The sequence below is a fragment of the Poecilia mexicana genome, unplaced genomic scaffold (assembly GCF_051168715.1).
Source record: "Poecilia mexicana isolate PSO_F unplaced genomic scaffold, ASM5116871v1 scaffold_4, whole genome shotgun sequence".
Taxonomy (NCBI): Eukaryota; Metazoa; Chordata; class Actinopteri; order Cyprinodontiformes; family Poeciliidae; genus Poecilia; species Poecilia mexicana.
The window spans coordinates 15,742,040-15,761,343 of record NW_028263373.1 but is presented as its reverse complement, the minus strand read 5'-3'; the positions used below and the strand labels follow the sequence as shown (position 1 = coordinate 15,761,343).

The window sequence follows — 19,304 nt, the reverse complement described above, 5'->3', positions numbered from 1 at the left end:
CTGCTCTACTCCAACAGAGTGAAACGTGTTTGTAGAAAATTACTTCAATCGACAGGCGAAACATCCATCGATTGGATCAATCAACAAAATACTACAAACATATGAGGGGTGTTCAGTCCTCAATATCTGTAGTCCTCCAACATTTAGATGCATCCTTTCTCCAATACACCTGAATCACCTGTGCAGGGCTGAAAGACATGCTGATGCAATTCAACCACTTAATTTAGGTGTGGTGGAGAAGGGATGCAACTCAAAGTTGCAGCATAGCAGCTCTCGAGGACTGGACTTGGCCACCCTAGGTATAATATACTACGTTTTTTTTTTTTTTTTTTTTTTTTTTTTTATGAATTCATAAACTGTCTGATTTTATAAATCACTTTATGATATTAGGACTCCATTCACACACACCCTGGAAGTAATTACCAGTACTTATAGACTAACTATATTCACTTAATCAGTTCACTCTAGTTAACTCGAGGTCCATTGTTAATTGATCGTTCATTTAGCAAATAAAGCAGAGGAAATCATATACATTTTACTCATACAGTGATTGCATATTTGCATGGCATTCATGAACACTAGCTGAGGCGGCCTGTTTTGCATATCCAAGAGAGTTAATGAAATCCCATGGATAGGTAATTAGCCTATTACAACCTTCCAGTTGTATCAGGTCTTTTAGACAAATCACCCTTACTTCAGCTGATTCAGACATCCCATGGCAAAGGGCTTCTCCTCTGATGTGCTGGGAGACACTCTGTGATTACATTTCGTCGTGGGCCCTTTCATTTGACCAGCATATCATTTCCTTGCCTGGCATACTTCAAAGTGTGGACACTTCAAAGTAGAATGAGTGACTGCCACTTGGACTCCGAGGATGGCTCTTTTGATCATCTTTTGAAAACTCCCCTAACGCAATCAGGGCCAGCGTGCCGGAGCGGGGGGATCTGACAGCCATAAGATAAATACAGTCATCCTCACAGCTATCAGATAAGCACTGCATGCTTTAATCCATTAATATGAAAATGAGGGAGGACTAGAAGTGACTGGGTGGGGGATTTGGTGTAACAGTTATGCTTTGGAAAGAGTTTTCAAAGCAAAGATCCGGGATTTGAAGAAATTAATTAAGTGTCTGTGCCCCAGTGATAATATTAATAAAGATATAATTTGTAATGCACACTTAATTAACATTTACCTTCAGCAAAGTGTGTTAAATTTGAAGTACCCTGTTTGATTTATAGCAACAAAATGTTCTTCTGCGATACTTTCACATTTCATTTAAAATATACATATATATGTTTTTTTTGTATTAAAGTTCAGCTATCAGGTGTGGTTTAATCATGGTTCCATCAACAGTTATTCTAACGCTACACTTTTTAACTTAATCGTGCAAAAATATCTCAGTGAATTACATCTCTCACTGCAATGTAACTAAAAGCATTTCCTCAACTTCTCATTTAATCACTTATTGATCATGTAGCCCTTTTCTCATTTCCGCTTCCATCCATCCATCCGTCCATCCGTCCATCAGTGCACATGAAAGGTGGGATGAACTCACCTAATGGGGTTATGTGTCTCCAGGCAATGGCTGGCTCAGGTTTCCCAGTGGCCGTGCAGATGAGCGACACATTACTGCCCTCATTTACTGTGATGTCAGAGGAAATGTCATATATCTTAGGTGGAACTAGAAGACAAAATAAAGAAGAAGACAGAAACAAGATTAGAGTTTCAAATGGCAACCTCTCAATCAAGCAACAATCTCATCTGCATGAAAGAGAGCAGTGGAAGGAAGTTGGGGTAAGACATGACTTGTGGTTCTGCTTTGAGAGAGGAAATGAAGCTACACTGTCCCCTCATTAATTTAAACATGCCAAAAACTTTACATACTCTGGCATATTGTTGCGTACTTGACATTTGTTTTAAAGGTGTAGGAAGGTATCACCTTAAAACACAACAAATAAATGTCACAGCTCTCACACACCATGCTATGCCACCCTTTGCACCACTGCTGCAGAACCGATGCAACTGGAAGGTACTGCAGCAATGACCTAACTTAATATTACTTAATCTCCTGCTACACTAAGCTGTTCTCACTCAGCTCACCATCCTTGAAATGTAAAGTGTGTAGCAACCACAGAGGAAGTTCCTGAACCATCCCTCCCAATCAATTTTTCCTTCTCAATTCTATTTTTTGGTAAATCTTTTGGAAGCTGTAATTTGAATTATTCACTCATTTCTTGTGTTTCATAATTGTCTGGTTCATATCTGCATAATAAATATTTACTAATACATTTCATACGTATTTACTAATAATGTATTAGTAAATTTAACCTTGGCGAAACTCAGAGCATTGAAATCTCAATCCTTGAGCATCAGCCGATTTCTAATCTCATATGTCAAGAAAACTAACTAATGGAACAGAACGGATTTCCACCCCTTCTGTCACAACACATGCAGTATTAAGAATGAAAGCAGATGAAAAACGCCCTACTGTATTTATTCAAACATATTTCTAAATACAACTGTGGTATCTGGATAGAAATCTTCTATAGGGGAAGGTTTTTTTTTTTTTTTTGCCATCAATTATAACAAACTCTTTTGATTAAATGTGTCTTGACTCGGGTGGCATGCGCCAGTAAACCATTAAAAGGTGTTTAAGGATAGTAAAGACATGTATTAGGTCATTAGCTTTTTGAATTAAGGGACATTTAGGAGTTTCAATGTCTTACACCATTAAGTGTACAAGACTGCTGCCTTTAATTAAACACAACCATGAAATTATTCATGTATTTCTACCACTGAGAACAAAGCATGTTGATATGGCCAACAGGGTAATTAAGCAATTAATTAACTATAAAGTTCAATACACTCAATAAGAGTTCACTATAATATTAAAAAAGCTTGCTTAGTACATCAAGCTAAATCGAAATTCAGAAAGCTAATGTGTGTGTCCACACAAACACACACACTCACATCAGGTTATGTGATATCCATACTGGAGACAGAGAGTGTCTTATTATCAAGGTCGAGGACTGAACTCTGACTGAATAGCTGGAACGGCACTGTCTAAATTACGTCAATACTACCTAACACAAATCTTTTCTATTAGATTTGTGCCAAATTCCATTATGTGGGAGGAGGCATGTGTGAGATCATGATAGCTATTATGTAGGAGAGGAAGATAGATAGCAGATCCAAAAGAGTTGAGTTATGGCCATGTTTCCTATATCGTGCATTAGGTTTGTAACGTTTTAACAACAAAACTGATCTGATATCAAATGCAACTTGGCTTCACAACTTGCATTCTCCGTCTGTCGTTCAACAAGACATTGCAGACAAGTGGAGTGAAGCCCTTCTTCAAAGTCTCTTCTCTTACTTTTGTCTTGTAGTTTTTCACACAATGAACAAAAGGCAGCTCAGAATCCTGAAATCGTATAAATTAGTGCTATGCTATAGATACAGGTGCAACTTGATGAGAATATCTTTGATAAATTATAGTTTGTTTTTTTTATTTCAGTTTTTCAACTTAGAAGTAAAGTTTTATTTTGAGGACTATGACTTTCATCTCAGAAATAAAAATCTGTGCCTTAGTAAATTACAATTTACATAATACAACAAGGCATTTCAATTACAAGAAATGTTGGGTGATCATCACAATCATTTTCTGCTGACTTGGCCTACGCTAACAAACATCAACCACTCACTCAAAACACGTAAAAGCAGGATTAAGGCATCTTTGTGCTGTCTTTATGTGATCTATCAGAGGAAGTAGGCCCACCTTTGTTATGCTTCTTGTCTTGAAGCGAGGCAGTCACACCCTCATATGAGCTGACTCATAAGAGGTCAAGCCAGCTTCACTGGTTGATAAAGTGATATGCTGATGATGTGATCTGCCAGACATAGGATCAACTAACTAACTCACTCTTAAGTTACCTAACAAAACCTGTTGAGTAACTTGCTGCAGCAGCAGTTTAAGGTTTTGCCACCGTGCCTCAGAGGTGCTCAGAAAAACAATGTGGAGAAAAGAGAGGTTGAGTACAACAGTTCAAGAGAAAATTGCAAATAAAACAGGAAACGTCATGTCACCAGCTTCGCTGTATATTTAAAACAAAACTGAATCAATAATTATTGATATTGACTCATAGGAAATTATTTTATCATGACACGTTTTTCAGCCATATCATCCAATTCTAATTTCAAGCAATTGCTCAGCCAACAACAAAATCACAGCATTTAGCTTATTTGATGTTATTACTTTGACATCACACAGAGGTTTATGTGTAGTGCTAACATAAACGTGGTACAACACGTCCTGTGCTCCGCTGTGTCATTTGTGCTGCATATCACTGTCTCCACTTGTGACTTATGAATGGCCAGAGGCAGCTCAAAGGCGGCTTGTCTTCTATGAGGGAAACGTTTTGTGAAAGAGGCTGGTCACTGACAGTTGCCAAAAGGAGGACAACCCACAAAAGACCATTGCTGAAGATGACAATTGTTCACCAAGTCCTGTATCCAAACATTTAATGGGACGCAGAGTGAAAGAAAAAATGTGTGGTCAAAAAGGTGTGCACCAGCACTACGGGTGACCGCTGCATTGGGAAGATTGAGAAGCAAAGGCCATTCAGGTGCTTGGGAGATCAAAAGGCATGGTCTGTTGCTGAAGTCGGTGCTTCGACAGCCACCACACAGTCATGTCTAGGAGATGGAATATAACGGTTGCATTCCTTGTGTGAATACCACGCCTGAATCAGAGACGACTGTAGAAGCATCTTACCTAGGCTAGGAGAAAAAGGGCAACAATGTTGCTCAGCGTCAGAATAGATTACTTCTATTCTATTCATTTTAAAAACAGACTGTCATAAACAACCTTATTTTAAATAAGCATTCTCTACGGAAGACATTGAGATTTATTTTTTAATTAATCTGCATTAAAAATTGTGGCAGTAGATCATGTCATACAAACTGTGGTACAATGGAACTGTAGTAATTTTGCAATACGCGAGAATCCTCATACCATCATACGGAAGCAAAATACATGCTTCTGTAGAGTAAAGGTTTTTCCCTGAATCTTCTTTGACATTTACGCCTGAAGATTTAGCTAGGCTGGTGCTGGATTTATAATGTTTACAAGTCCTCTCTTGTTTTCAATAAGCATGTTCATTTTCTTTCATTTTTAGTGTGCCTTTCAGCTTAGTTTTTTTTTTTTTTCTCTCTGCCTGTGACTTTGGATCTTTGGATTTGTGAACCATTTCTCAAGTTTCTGCTTTTTAATTTACCAGCCAGCTACTTTCTGAGCCCTGCTGCATTTAGGTTCTCACTTCATCCGCTTGATTTAACAATGTTTTTTCAAGATGTTCTTTACTTAAATCATTGAAACAGGTAGAAAAAAAAAGCATACGTATATTGAAAGGATGAGCAATATAATTAAAAACTAAATTTACCAAATACTTGAAATAAATGTACAAAGAAAATGGAAAAGACTCGTTTTGCTTTTCTCACTGTCTCTCAGGCTACATATAATGACTAAACTAGAACCTATGCCAGCATAGAAAATGTTCCATCTCTAAAATCAGGTTGTACTTTAGGCATTTATAATGAATAATAAAAAAGCCAAGGAAGAATAAATTTGAGAATAAAAAAGTGAATTATTTTTTTAATACATGGCAGCTCATCAGCAATCCCTACTGGACATCACTTATAATCATAATTGGCAAGTTTTAGGCCACTTAAATCCTCTCGGAGCTTTGATGTTAAAAGCTTCGGTATTTAGGCTGCTGAAAACACGGAGGCACACACGAAGCCACCCACAAAGGCATTTAAGCACGTTTCGCTGTACACACATGCATGGGCATGCGCACAGTCATTCAGGTACACACACCCACACATGTGCACACATACATAGGCTTATGAACCACTATTTTAATCTGCAAGATTTGAATCTCAGAGGGAGCTTTTCTGCAGTGGACTGTGCTATACAGTAATGGATTCTCAGTCATCTGGGTCCAACTATTCTACTCTGTGACCCGGCCTGATGTCTGACAAAAAAATAAATAAATAAATAAATGAAAATGTTCATTCAACATAGTCTTCTTTGTAATTTAACTCTGTGGTTTTGCTGAAATGTCCTTCACTTCCTTTTGTTTAATAATTTGAGTGAAAGTGCTGTGAATTTAGCCTTGAGAATTTGGTAAGAAAAGATACAAAACTTTCAAAAATATTTTAAAATGCAGCCAATTTGTTCAAAAAGAGATTGATCAAAAACACAATATTTAACAAGCTAAACGTAACACTGTTACAGTCAAATCCAGATATTTACATATATTTTTAATTAAAAAAAACTGTGTTTGTCTTACTGGCTGACAATAAATCAGTCTAAACCTTTCCTGTTTTAGGTCAGCTAAGCATCGGGGAGACAGTCTTCAGTCTCCTCTACTTCGCTGATGAGGGGATGACTACTGCTTCTTACCAGGAGGCTCATTCACAGGAGAGTCACTGGTTCTTAAAACTGTTCAAGTAAGGATTGCAGTGATAAGTTAGATTAGGATAAACTATTTTAATATTGTTTGATTCTCTATTTCACTGCTTTGCTGTGTTCTGCAGAATATTAATCCATCAGACTGCTTGGGTACACAACAATTCCCATTGACTCTGTGGTATAAGCAATGTTTTATAAGGTTATTGATTGATGGGAGTTATTTAAGTCATGCACTGTGAGTTTACTCCAGTTTATCAGAGTTTTCCATTCTTCTCTTCCAACTAAGCTATATGAAATAGTCAAAAAATACACTAAATGTCAACCAAACTAATGTAGCTAAGCAGGCTAAAGGTATCCAGTCCTATTCCATCCCAAAAATAGCCTCCAAATCAATCAGGATGGTGAGTGATCAATAGATTTAGAATCACTTGTCCAAAGGGTTATTCATTTCTAACTCAGCACCTTGCTTTATAAAACACTACTTTTTCAGAATAATGTTTCATCTTCACTTCTGCTTCACGCTGGTTGTTTGAACATTATTAAACTAGTTTGAGTTAATTTAGGGCTAATTCAGGCTAATTTCCAAAAGTCTTCAATACAAACCATAGTCTTTAAGAATACCAATTCCTACCAAACTGTGACACTACTACATATCATCCTATGGGTAATTCCCTTCTTTATTTCTTACATATTTTGGTGTTGTTGTGTAAAAATCCACAGCATATTTTGGTGAAACCAAATGTGAATTAGTGTAAAACTATTTTGGCCCAAGCTCCAAATTCCTCTTAAATAAACCTGGTACTCAGAATTCACAGAACATAATGAAATCTGACATTTTTTAATCATTTCACTGTTTCTGTTCTTTTTTTTTTTTTTTTTTTTTTTTGGTATATTTTTACTGTTTTACCTTTAGTTGTTTATTAGTTTTATTGTTCTTTCATCTTTTATATAGTAGCTTATTTCAGAGTTACAACAGTAACAGTAACAGGGGCGCGACGACACATTCGCGCTTTTAGATAGATTTTTCGGTGACTGGGACTGACTAGTATATTGAGGGAAAGTTAATTTCATATTTGTTCAAGCCCCCTGGTGGTTGAAGAAAAATCCACATATAAACCAGAAAATACAATATATGAAAAAAAAAACACTGAATGCTCTCTGGTATGAGGAGGCGAGCCGGATCCGGCATTGTTCAGGGGGCCGGACCAAATGACGTGGCGGGCCGGATCCGGCCCGCGGGCCGTAGTTTGGGGACCCCTGATTTAAAGCATCATTCCATACTACCCTTTAGTAAACCTGTGGGCTTCAATTATATTCTAGGAACCAAAAGACAACAGTCCTCCTCTGTATAAGATGGCATTGAAAGCTTCTACTCCCATAAGTGGAACTTCTGAAGACAAAGTAAATAAGCGGATTCACAGGCTGTCATTCTAAAACATTACCTGGAATGACTTGAATGACACTGAATTTTTCTGTCATATGGGGAGGATAGGAGTCCGTTTTGATCAACAGATCCGGATCTAAATTAGATTAACATGGAGGACCTACAGTGGGATAGGAGCAGAGGTGATGTTGAATCTAGGTTATTGGTTGTCAGAGTCATGTGTTTACTTGCAGAGGGACCCAAGTGTTGACACATCTCCTCAGTGTCTGATAGCACAAAATTGAAAATGTTGGCTGTCTACTGATCTTATCTCTCTTTGACAAGGACTGGGGGACTTTCAAATGTTTTAGATGAAGAACATTCATTTTATTCCAGTTCAGAGCAACTGTACCACTGTTTCTTTGCTAAAAAAAAAAAAAAAAAAAAGTTCATATAAAAAATTACTTGTGGAAACAAATTTAGTTGTACGGCATATATTGATTACGATTTAGTTTAGGTTTATTCATTCATAGGGGCGCAACACGGTTAAACAATAGAATTTGTGTTTTTATAATCTGACATACATGTAACTATAACAGACTGCAATTTTGGCTTGTGAAGATACTTTACAAATCAAAATTGCATCAAAATTTTTTTTTAAATCATACTTGGAGGGAAATAAGTGATTTTGAATTCAGACTTATAACATTCCTCCAGTTTCTTGAATAGCCCTGAAACAGCAATTTACCCCCCCCCCCCCAACATAATAGATTCTTAACATAGTTGATTTCATGGGATTTGTGTTTGGGAGACATGGAGTTGGGCCTCATTCAGACCTGACACTAAACTAGTTCCTGGGAAATCCAGTTCTGTGTAAATTGCATTAAGTACAGGTGCAGTTGCACTAATTGAAGACATTCAGAAAGTAGATTTGGGAAGGATTAATTTACATTAGATTAGCAGTCTGCGAGTAAAATTTCCAGTGACACACATATGGACAATCTATTAAAAATATGTGGCTACTCTCAAGCAGCGAGTCATTTCCTTGTGGTGTAAAAAAAGACAACATTTTGTTAACAACCTTGGAAACATAACAGTTTTGATTATACAAAAAAAAGCCAGATTTTCAATCATGCATTACCAGGATGCCAGGAGAGCGTACTCTTTGTTGTTGTTTTTTTTTTTTTTAACACTGAACTCAGTGAGGTTACAAATCAATTCATTCAACTTTCTTTCTTTGATATTAACTCTGTTTGGCTGCATTGGGATTCTAATCAAGGTGTCTGTAGTAAATGGCAGCATCAAATGTTACTAAAATGAGAATTGCATTGAAATTGGCCTTTCTCAAAAAGGTACAGTTTATTTGGGTTTTTTGCCTTAGAAAGCGTTCCTCTAGTATAAATTGCCCTTCAAATCTTTACAGCTCAGCTTTCAGCACACTGTGTCACGTGGCTGCATGTTTATTTGCATGTAGAGCAGGTAACCATGACCTAATCCTTCAGGATTGCTTTTAATGTCAGTTGGGAACACTCGCGCTTTAAACTGTCAACTTCTACCTGAATCAGCCAGAAAGCATGTTGATGCCAGCTCTAAACAGGGTCATAATGTAAATTCAGTCCAAACTCAACACCCACGCCTGAGAAAAATCAATTTACTGCAGACGTTATTTTTCAGTGCTCAGTTCTTTGTACATAAGTGCTTACAAAGAAATTTTCTAATCATTACTGATATTACCCCAAATTGCTGAAAAAGTGATTATCAGTAATGTTGCAAATGGCATTAAGTCATGCCTACACAGCAGAACAGATGTTAACCTTTTAGGGAGAATAATGACCAGCAATGGGGTTAAGGTCTACCATTATCTCACTTAACACCATTACTGCTCTTTCATAACAGCCTAATGGAGAGATGCAGAGTTGAGAAATCAAACATACACATGTAGGCTTATATAAAACTCCACGTTTTATTTTGTTTTGTTTGTTTTTTTTTTTCCATTTAGGGAAACTGTTCTGGAAATGATGAAACTGGTGCACCTGGATGGTGTAAAACGACAACATGCAGGTACATTCAGAGCTCAAGAGTTTTGGTAAAAAGAAAAAAACGGTAAGATCCTGGAAGGTTATAAATGTGCAAAAGGCTTTAATTGTGAATCAGCAAAGGTTTTCAAAAAATCTGTTAGGCCTTGTTGACAGACAAATGCATAAAAGGAAGAAGGGTTAAATGGATAGAAGCTTTTTTTTTTATTTTATTTTTGCGAACAAACGTCCAGCACTATGAAGATGGCCCAAGGCTGTTGGTGTGTGAAAACAAGATCTTTCACTTGCACCGAACCTTTAAAATTGAGAATTATACCTCGATCACACAGTATTGATTTGTGGTTTTCAAATGTTTGCTCAAATTAGTCAGTGTAGAAAATATTTGCTAGTGAATTTTCTTTTAACTCCAAGCCAAAGGTTTTTTTTTTTAATTCACACAACTTCATTATAAGTAATAAATTGTAGTAGATGATAAAATATTGATTACAGATAACTACATATTTATTGTACAGATAATTCCGATTCTCTCCACTAAAGCATTAATTCTACAACTATTCTATGGCCTATCGAGCACTTCTCTGAATAATGCTTTCCTTGTCTACCTTTTCAGCTTAGGAGCACAATCATGTCTTTGTAGGTTTCCAGACATGTCGTATTCTTCATTTTTGTATAGCAACTTGATCATGGCCCTGTGGTATGTTCAAAGCCTGAGATATTATTTCAAATCCTACTTTATATGTCTCCACAACTTTATCCTGTCTGGCTTGTGTGCTGCGTCTGTTGGTTCTCACGATTCTGTTCCTTCTCTAATGTTTTCTAAGAAACCTCTGAGGCATTTTCAGATCAGCTGTAACCTATTTATATTGAGAGTAAATTTTTAGTTGACTTTCAGAGGTTTTCCGCTGGATTTTAATTAAAGCATTTAAAGTAAAAATGTTTGAATCCATATACAAACCTTACTAAACACAATACATTTATTTAAAAGTTCGAAGTCCCACTTTGACTTTTTTTTTCCCCTCACATTGTCATTTCAATGTGACAAGATGAAGAAAAGTTCAATTTGTGTAAATGGTTTTGCAGATCACTTCACCTTTGTACATATTTTTCTCCTTCATTTTCCCATTTAGACTTTCTCCTCTCAGTACACTGTGGCACACAGCTGTGACTTTGTTGCCCCTTCAACAACAAAACATAACTCCCCTCCACCGACTATAGTACCTTCACACGCAGCTTGTTGTCTCCTTCCCACACTAATTCATTAATGACACTAATTGTCATGTTTGCCCCTACCTCTCCAATTTCCCTTCTCCAGCTCTGCAGGAGGTGCATCGAGTGAGCTGCCACAGCTGATCAGGGTGGCATCATCACCTTCATAGAAGATGCCTCGACTGAATAAATAAAGTGCTAATGACGCCACTTTAAATTACGAAAATGCTCAGAGCTGCACTATTAAAATGCAAGAGGGTTTTCTATTGCAGCTGTGGAGCGGATGCACACAGTTGGGCTCTACTATAAATCCTGACAGGCCTCTCTGGGATAACGTCTGCTACCAAATTGCTGAACCCCATTACTGGCTAAACCCACTGCCATCAAACTTTCCAATTAGAGCTCGGAGTGGAAGTATGGCCACAAGTTGGCATAGGCATAGGCATGGAGGTAGGAGATATGAGATGATCATCGGAAAAGAAAGTACACCCTCGGTCTAAGTCCTAGTTGTGTTGGTGTGTAAAAGATAGATTCTTAAAAGTGCTATGAAAAGTATTTGCTCCTTTACTATTTTTGTTTGGTCATACTTAAGCTGTAGGTTGTGAAACAAATTTTATTACCAGACAAGAACCGTGTTAAATAAAAACGCAGCTTACATATCAGGATTTCATGCATTGAGGGAAGAAGAATGTGGGGAAAAATAATTGTCTCCCAAGTCTAATATATGGTGCAGAATTGTTTTAATTCAATAACATTGGGTGAATCATAAGCATAAGTACCATGTGAAAGGCTATGCTGCAAGATTTAAATTATTTTTAAATTTAAAATGTGGAGTCATCCAGAGATAGACCTGCAGACGTCCTTTGGCTCTTTGGTGGCAAGGAAGTCCCACACCATTACTCTGCTACCACCATGTTTTACTGTCTACATAGTGTTCTTCTCTACTGCTTCATCAGTATTAGATCAGACGTTATGAAATGTATGCCTTCCAAACTTTTCCAGTTTTGTCTCATCAGGCAACACAATATTTTGTGGATCATCAAGATGTTTTTATTTTGTTTTATTTATTTAATTATTTTTATTTTATTTTATTTTATTTTATTTATTTTATTTATTTTTTTTGTGAAATGTGAGACAGATATTATGGTTTTCATACCTTGTTCCAGGAATGTGATTTTTACCAACTCTGGGTTTTTTTTTTATTACTGAAAGGCACGCACTGCTTTAGGTGTTGTTCTGGATTATTGTATGTCTCTCTGGATGAGTCAGCAAAGTGGTCTTGGAGTAATTATGGTAGGCCAGCAACTCAAGGTAATGCTCATTTACCTTGTATCAATGTATCAATGAAGCAAAAACAGAAAAAAATATGTATATTATGGGACAAATGCTTTTCACAGTACTGTCAACCAAGCCTCAAGTGTACAAAGCTACACAATTCTAATAAGTTAGTATTTCTTCCATACAGATGAATCCAAAATTGAAAAGTTCAGAGTACATAAAACTCTGAACACTTACAAAATATGTAATACCTATAAATGTTCCTTTTTGAAAGTTGTAGAAAGTAACGGCATTTTCCACTGAGAACAAATTTAAATGCTCAAATTAGCTTGAAATGCCTCCAGCACATTTCCTGTCCAAACATTATTTGATGCAACAGTTTTATTAAAACATATGCATTTACTGAACCAGGGACAGATATTATTTTATCTGCAGCATGCAGCACTTTGGAATTGGATTAGAGGCTGATTTGAGTTTTATTATTCAGCTTTGCATGAAGCGGTGAACAAATCCAAGGGTGGGATTTTAGAACAGCTCGTTACAATTCTCAAATTACCAAGCTGAATGTTTACCCATTCCGCAGTTTGTTGAGATGACACTAACACAGATGGATTATGATATAACAGTAGAATAAACCTGAGTTTCTGGGGTGTAATATAAACCCCCGTAATGAGACAGTCTCCACGCAGTTATTCCTGAAGGGGTTCAATTCCCCTCTTCTCACAGAATGCAGCATAAAAAAACAAATTCAAGTCTGTTAATTAGGTGTCAGACATGGAAACCAAACATAAACAGTGACAGATTATATTACTCGAGGGGATTAACTTCATTTACAATGTCATAAACCAGACAGAGTTAATTTGCAGTGCTTAACTTTGGGAAAAGTTTGCGCAGAAATAAATACAAAATTCCCAGTATTGTATATTAAATTTTTATCACTGCTGCAGACCAAAATCCATAACATTTAGTGGTCAAATGGGCTTTGACCACTAAATGTTTTTTTTTTTTTTAAAGAAAAAAAAAAGGCTACATTTAGTGGTCAAAGCCCATTTGACCATTAAATGTAGCCTTTTTTTTAATTGATCAAGATGCAGACTTATATATTTTAGTTAATTTTTAAAGTTTTCAAATTTTTCTAATTAACATTCCACACATCTAAAAATGCCCAGCAACAGTTGGTTTCTGCCTTGACCACACAAGCGAAACCTCATGAGCCTGTCTGCTTTTATACAAATGAAAAAAAACCACATTTGACCCCCCAGCACGTAAACCTTGAAACTCAATCGACTTATATGTGCAATTTCAGATGCCTCTTGCAATGTTATGAAACATATTAATCTCAATTTTCAGCTGAAACACACAAAAACATAGGCCAATAATAAAAAGCAATAAAAATGTTCAGGGGGGGGACTATGTTTTCTTTTTCTTCCCATTTATTCCAGCCCAGAAGCACTGGAGGAGATGGACTAAGAGGAGGAAAGAAAAAAAAAAGTGCAGTGCAAAATCATAAAACCTCATCAGCCCTTATTGCTTGTCTTATTTTGGCATCTCTTCATATTGTAAGAGCTCCTTGTGGCAAAGATGTTGGGTAAGTTAATAAAAAAATTGAGATTTAAAGAGTTGTAGGAGACAGCAAATGGCTAAAGACACAAATAGATTTGTGGCAAGTGCACATTAGCTGATGAACATTACTCCATAATGACATCATTATGCATGATGAATCCAGTGATTTACCATACTAATGCGCTACAGGAAGTCAGAATTTGCCTGGGGGTTAAGGAAAACCGGTATATTTTTACGATGTACACTGTCTGCTGTGGCATGTGCTTTTTTTTTTTTTTTTTTTTGATAAACATGTTGAGTGGAGTGGAGTTTCATGACAGGATCCTTGTGTGATATGTTTCATTATGTGCAAGTCCAGATGTGATCTTGCTGTGTAACTGCTGAATTATGTCCTTCTCAGTTTATTTCAATAGCTCACTTTTTGGCTTCAAGGTAAGCTGCCTCTAATGGAATCCAAAATGATCCCAATACTACAGTAATGATTATGTAGTGGTGAGGTGATGAATAGCCTCTGACAACTAACCTGCAAGCCTCAAACATGTTCTCAGTAATAGGCAGATGTGGAGGAGTCTTGTGAATATTTTTTTTTTCTTTTTTTTTCTTTTTATGTGATGAGGTTCTTGGATACCAGTAATGCCTCTGCTTTGAGGACGCAATTTTTTACTTGGCTTGAAATGCCCATCAGATTACAGGAAGAGTGTCTGTGAACATACATTTTCAAGGATGGTCAAAGATGCTCAGCTAGATTGAGGTCTGATCTTTTTCTTTTTTCTTTTTTTTTTTTTTTTTTTTGACTGAGCATTTCTAGCATGTGAATATGCTTTGATCAACACAGTTCCACTGGATTATCCTGACTTTCTGTGCATTTATCTTTCTAACAGCTTTGGCCAGTTTCCTGTCCCTGCTGAAGAAAAGTATTGTCAATAGCATGATGATGCTACTGTTAACATGTTTTACCGTGGGGCTAGACTGGACTTATTGTTACAAATATTATATTTTACTAGTAGCCCTGCCCTACCATCTACCTGCCTACAACTGGGCCACTCTGTTAGCCCCTGGGATGCTTTAAAAAAAGATAAAAACACTAAAACTTTAAATTTCTTCTGGCCAACTCCTTTGTGTGCTATTCTGCTCGATTTAAAATCTTGCTTCACAGCTGCTCTGGGCTTTCTCCCGTTTACAAGGATCTGGCGGGGCGGTTAAGTTTCAGCCAATCCAGGACTTTCTCAAGTCTTGCTTATATCAGTCTCACCTTTTACCATTGCTGAAAATAAAGTAAAACTAACTAAAATAAAAGAAAATCTAATCTTTACTTCTAAAAAGTCACGTTTCCAACAACATAACACATTCAATTGATTTCGGAGCATGCATGGTATGTATTCTGATGGCCGTAAACTTTAAATATTTTAAATGCAGGATAGTTTTTATTTTATTTTATTTTTATTTTTACTTAAATTAATGCAATGAAGTATCAGAGAAGCAGGTTATTTCTCAAAGCCAACAATAACTAGGAAACTACAATGAGGTCTTTTGAGAACTTCTATAAAAAAAAAGGAATTTTTGTGTGAAATCATAAAGTTATTATTGTTGTTATTCAATGACCAATGTCATAAAATAATAAAAAAGCTTATGATATATCTGAAAAACATTTGTGTTTATAAGACAAAGGCATAAATCTTAACTTTCTTCTAAGGCTAAATTTATTTTCCTTTATTAGAGATGTGAATCAATACTAAATTAAAGCACATGTCAGCATTAGCTTTGTATCCTTCATGCAATAAAAAAGGATTTAGCTTCAGTCTAACCAATCTCCTTGTTTTTCCCTACGATGCGTCATTAAAGTGGTTGGCGGCAAACAGGAATAATAATGAATTCTTTCAATAATAACTTTGCTCTTGCTAGTATTTCAAGAGCTGAGGTGTGGGTCTGTGCAGCTCATTCTAGATTGAATTGTTTTGATGCACCTTGCTATAGCTGCCGTACTTGCAATGGAAAAAAAAAAAAACAAAAAAACATTTGCTTGAGAATAAAGCATCTTTATGACTTTACCAAAACATTTTAATGGCCTCGAAAATATCTTCTATTACTACAAAATGTATGCTGGTTAAGAAATTCATTGCGGATACCAATTCTGGGATGACAATAAATTTTCGATACATTGTGTAGGTCTAATCGCCATAAATGTTTGAATTGTACCAACTATTAGTATATGATAATATTCCCGTCACGACCTAACGGTGTAAAGATAACATGCTTCCCCCTAACGTCACAAGCAGTACATGTGGAGACTAATTGCCGACAAAATTAATGATGCATGAAGTGTGGTTATGTTACCAATTTAATGCACTTCTGTGGGAATTTAGGAATTAAGGGAAATCAATTGATGAAAATGAACTTTTAGCAACACCTTGTGAGAGGCAATTAATCTTCAATAGGAGAGCAGCACTGGGCATGCAATTCAAAGATAAGCTATCTCATTTATTCATACTAATCAGCATCTTTCAACCATAGCATCTTGCCTATAAACAAAACTCCTCTACACGGGGCACTCGCTTTTCACTCTCAAGGGTGATCATTGCTTTTTCAATTAGCAGCACAAAGTGTGCTTAATAAGTACTGCCACACAAAGGCCTCATTTCAAACTGCTGCTTGTCAGAAGGAAACACAGAGAGCATCGCAGTCCATGGTCTTTTCCAACTACAAAATATCAGCTTGTGACCAAATGACCCTTGCTGTTGGAGAATCTGTCTGCGTGTGTGTGTGTGTGTGTGTGTGTGTGTGAGAGAGAGAGATAGAGAGAGAGGGAGAGTATGTGAGCTGAATAATTTCATGTGAAGACACAGAGCTCTGCCTCCATCTGTCACTGGGACTTGATGCAGCCATAAAGGTCAGAGTTCAAACTTTAGAACCTGGGTCGTGATTAATGGGGAGAAAGCGGCTGGCAGCCAGCAGAGACACTCTTCTCTCAGTCAGAGGAAAGGCACTCGCCTCTCAGTGGGTGTTTGGATCTGCTCTTTATCGGCCCTTTACTCAGACATTTGTCATGCTCCGAGCGTGTTCCGCTTCAAAGCAGATTAAAGTCCGTTTTAGGGCCATTGTTGCAGTAGTTATGATCACAGGTTATCATTATCTGGACAAAATGAGCCAAAAGCTAATGCTAAACTTCTGTAGCTGTCTTTTTCTGCCGCAACCTTGAAATTAAACTCTTGCTGTGGGATTTCGCAGGACCCGAGAGAATTATTCTGTTAAAGATGTTGAAAAAAAATAACTAATTTTTCTCCATATTTCAGTTTGAGAGCATAATCTCACACTGAACATTTAAAATAAGAAACACAACGTCCATTTGAACATTTCTATTTAATAAGAAGAAAACACTTAAATAATTCAATAGTGGTCCAATTATTGTTACCCCTGCTCTCAATACTTTGAAAACCCTGTTTTTGCCAACAGAATAACACTCGGTCCTCTTCTACAACATTTCACAAGTTTGTAGCATACAGAGTATGATTTTTGACCACTACTTTAAGCACAATTGCTACACATTGCCTATATTACCCACTTCAATATGCTATTCTCTTCAACTTAGCCCACATGTTTTCTTTAAAATTAAGGTCTGGGGACTCTAGAAAGACTCTGGGAAGATCAGGTTTGTGTCTGGTAAACCACTGGGTTGATTTGGCCATAGGTTTTGCAATATTATCTTACTGAATAACTCAGAGCACATGGTATTTCATGACACCATGCACTCTAATAAGATTCCTAGGGCCTTTGGAAAAGAAAATATTCCACACATCACATGTCCTTCACCATACTGAACAGTGAGAGTGGGTTTTCAAAATTCAAGCTTTAAGTTGGAAAAGTTCTAGTTTTATTATTATTATTATTATCATTATTATTATTTTAGATGCATAAAACATTCATCTGGAAAGAGATGAAGCTGAGGAAGCCAAACAGATAAGTAGACAAGAGAGAGCACCAAAGAGTATAAGTACGTAAAAAGAGGTAAAAAATAAAAATAAAATAGAGCTGCATATTGGACATTATAAAACCTGCAGTCAACCTGCCCCGTGCGTAAATGTCCCCCGTGGGGAATCCTCCCTCCCCCCATTTTAAAAAGTCAATTTCAGGCTCCAGTTCAATGGTAGTTATAGCCTGCAGATATGGACAGATTTGTAGACACCCTCGCAAACTTACAAAAGGAAAGCATTATAAGCAAGTATTTCAGTCACATTTCCTTGGGCATTATTATTCTGAATAGTTACAACTATAGTAAAAGAGGAATGTGAAAAGTATTCTGACTTTTGTGCTCCACAGTTTATTATTTACCATGGGACTTTTCACCCAATTTCATGAGTATTCTCAAATCAAATGATTTCTCAGTTTTCTTGCTATCTTATACTGGTGCACTGTAGAATGGAGCTAAAGCGGAAGTTCAGACTGGAAGACTCCGCCCCCTCCATTCGCCCATCGACGTCATGCTCATCTCCGACCTCAGAACTGGACCTCACCCGGCGCGTTCTATCAGCAATCAGGCTCTGCATAAAGGATCCACACCCAAGCCATCAGCCGCTTCCCAGCTGCGTTCAACCCACCACCTCCCCTTCTCCACCCACATCCTTCAGCTCTCTAGGATAGCACCCTTTCCTGACCATCACCACCAGTGTCGGGCCCCGGGGGGAGAGCATCCCTAATCAGTTATCGGGATGTTCATCGAGTTCACATCAAATCTCAGCTCGAATTTGCTGCCGGGGTCCGAGCACCAAAGAACTGTTATTCATTCCTGTCATTAAATCTTTTAATTGTTCCCCTTTTGTCCGTCTGAGTCTTTCCAGATTGAAATGTTGTGATGTAAAAGATAACCACCAACACAAAACACAAACATGAACAGTCATCTTTTTAACCTTGTTTTGTTCTTGCTTATCAGGGAGAGCAAAATTAGTGCTTTAAATTAGTAAATCATAAAGAAATCTATTTTAGATGTAAAAAAAAAGAAAGATAAACCGTCATAGTTCATCAGCGTCTATGAGTTCCGTATCGAGTCTTCTGTTATATTCGCTACATACTTTGGACTGAACTTGCAGAAGATCCACGTCAAATGAGAGCTCAATACGTTGCCTTAAATCATCCATTAAGATTAAATATTTATATGAATCTATGATTAAAACATGCGGCGCACTCGGACTTTGAGTTCTTCAGAAAGCATGATTAGACCAAAAAGTTGTGTTGAATGAGAATCCTGGGTAAGGCTTTCCTCTTCCCTTCTCCGTCTGTCTTGATTTATTTGCTTCAACAGGAGTCATTAGTCCATGGTGCAAGTACTAAGGAGGAAGAGTGATTACTCTGACTTTGTGTGTGTCTGATGTGTGGGTTTGTGAATGTGTTTGAA

General features: G+C 37.0%; 1 protein-coding gene across 2 annotated transcripts in view; it reads right to left on the bottom strand.

The window, feature by feature from the left end:
• Positions 1 to 19,304, bottom strand: part of negr1 (neuronal growth regulator 1) — a 166,423-nt gene that overhangs the window by 79,085 nt on the left and 68,034 nt on the right. For both annotated transcript variants that reach the window (XM_015008974.2, XM_088005017.1), the window contains exon 3: positions 1,556 to 1,681. In XM_015008974.2, the coding sequence (XP_014864460.1) occupies positions 1,556 to 1,681 (126 nt within the window). The remainder of the gene's footprint in view (positions 1 to 1,555; positions 1,682 to 19,304) is intronic.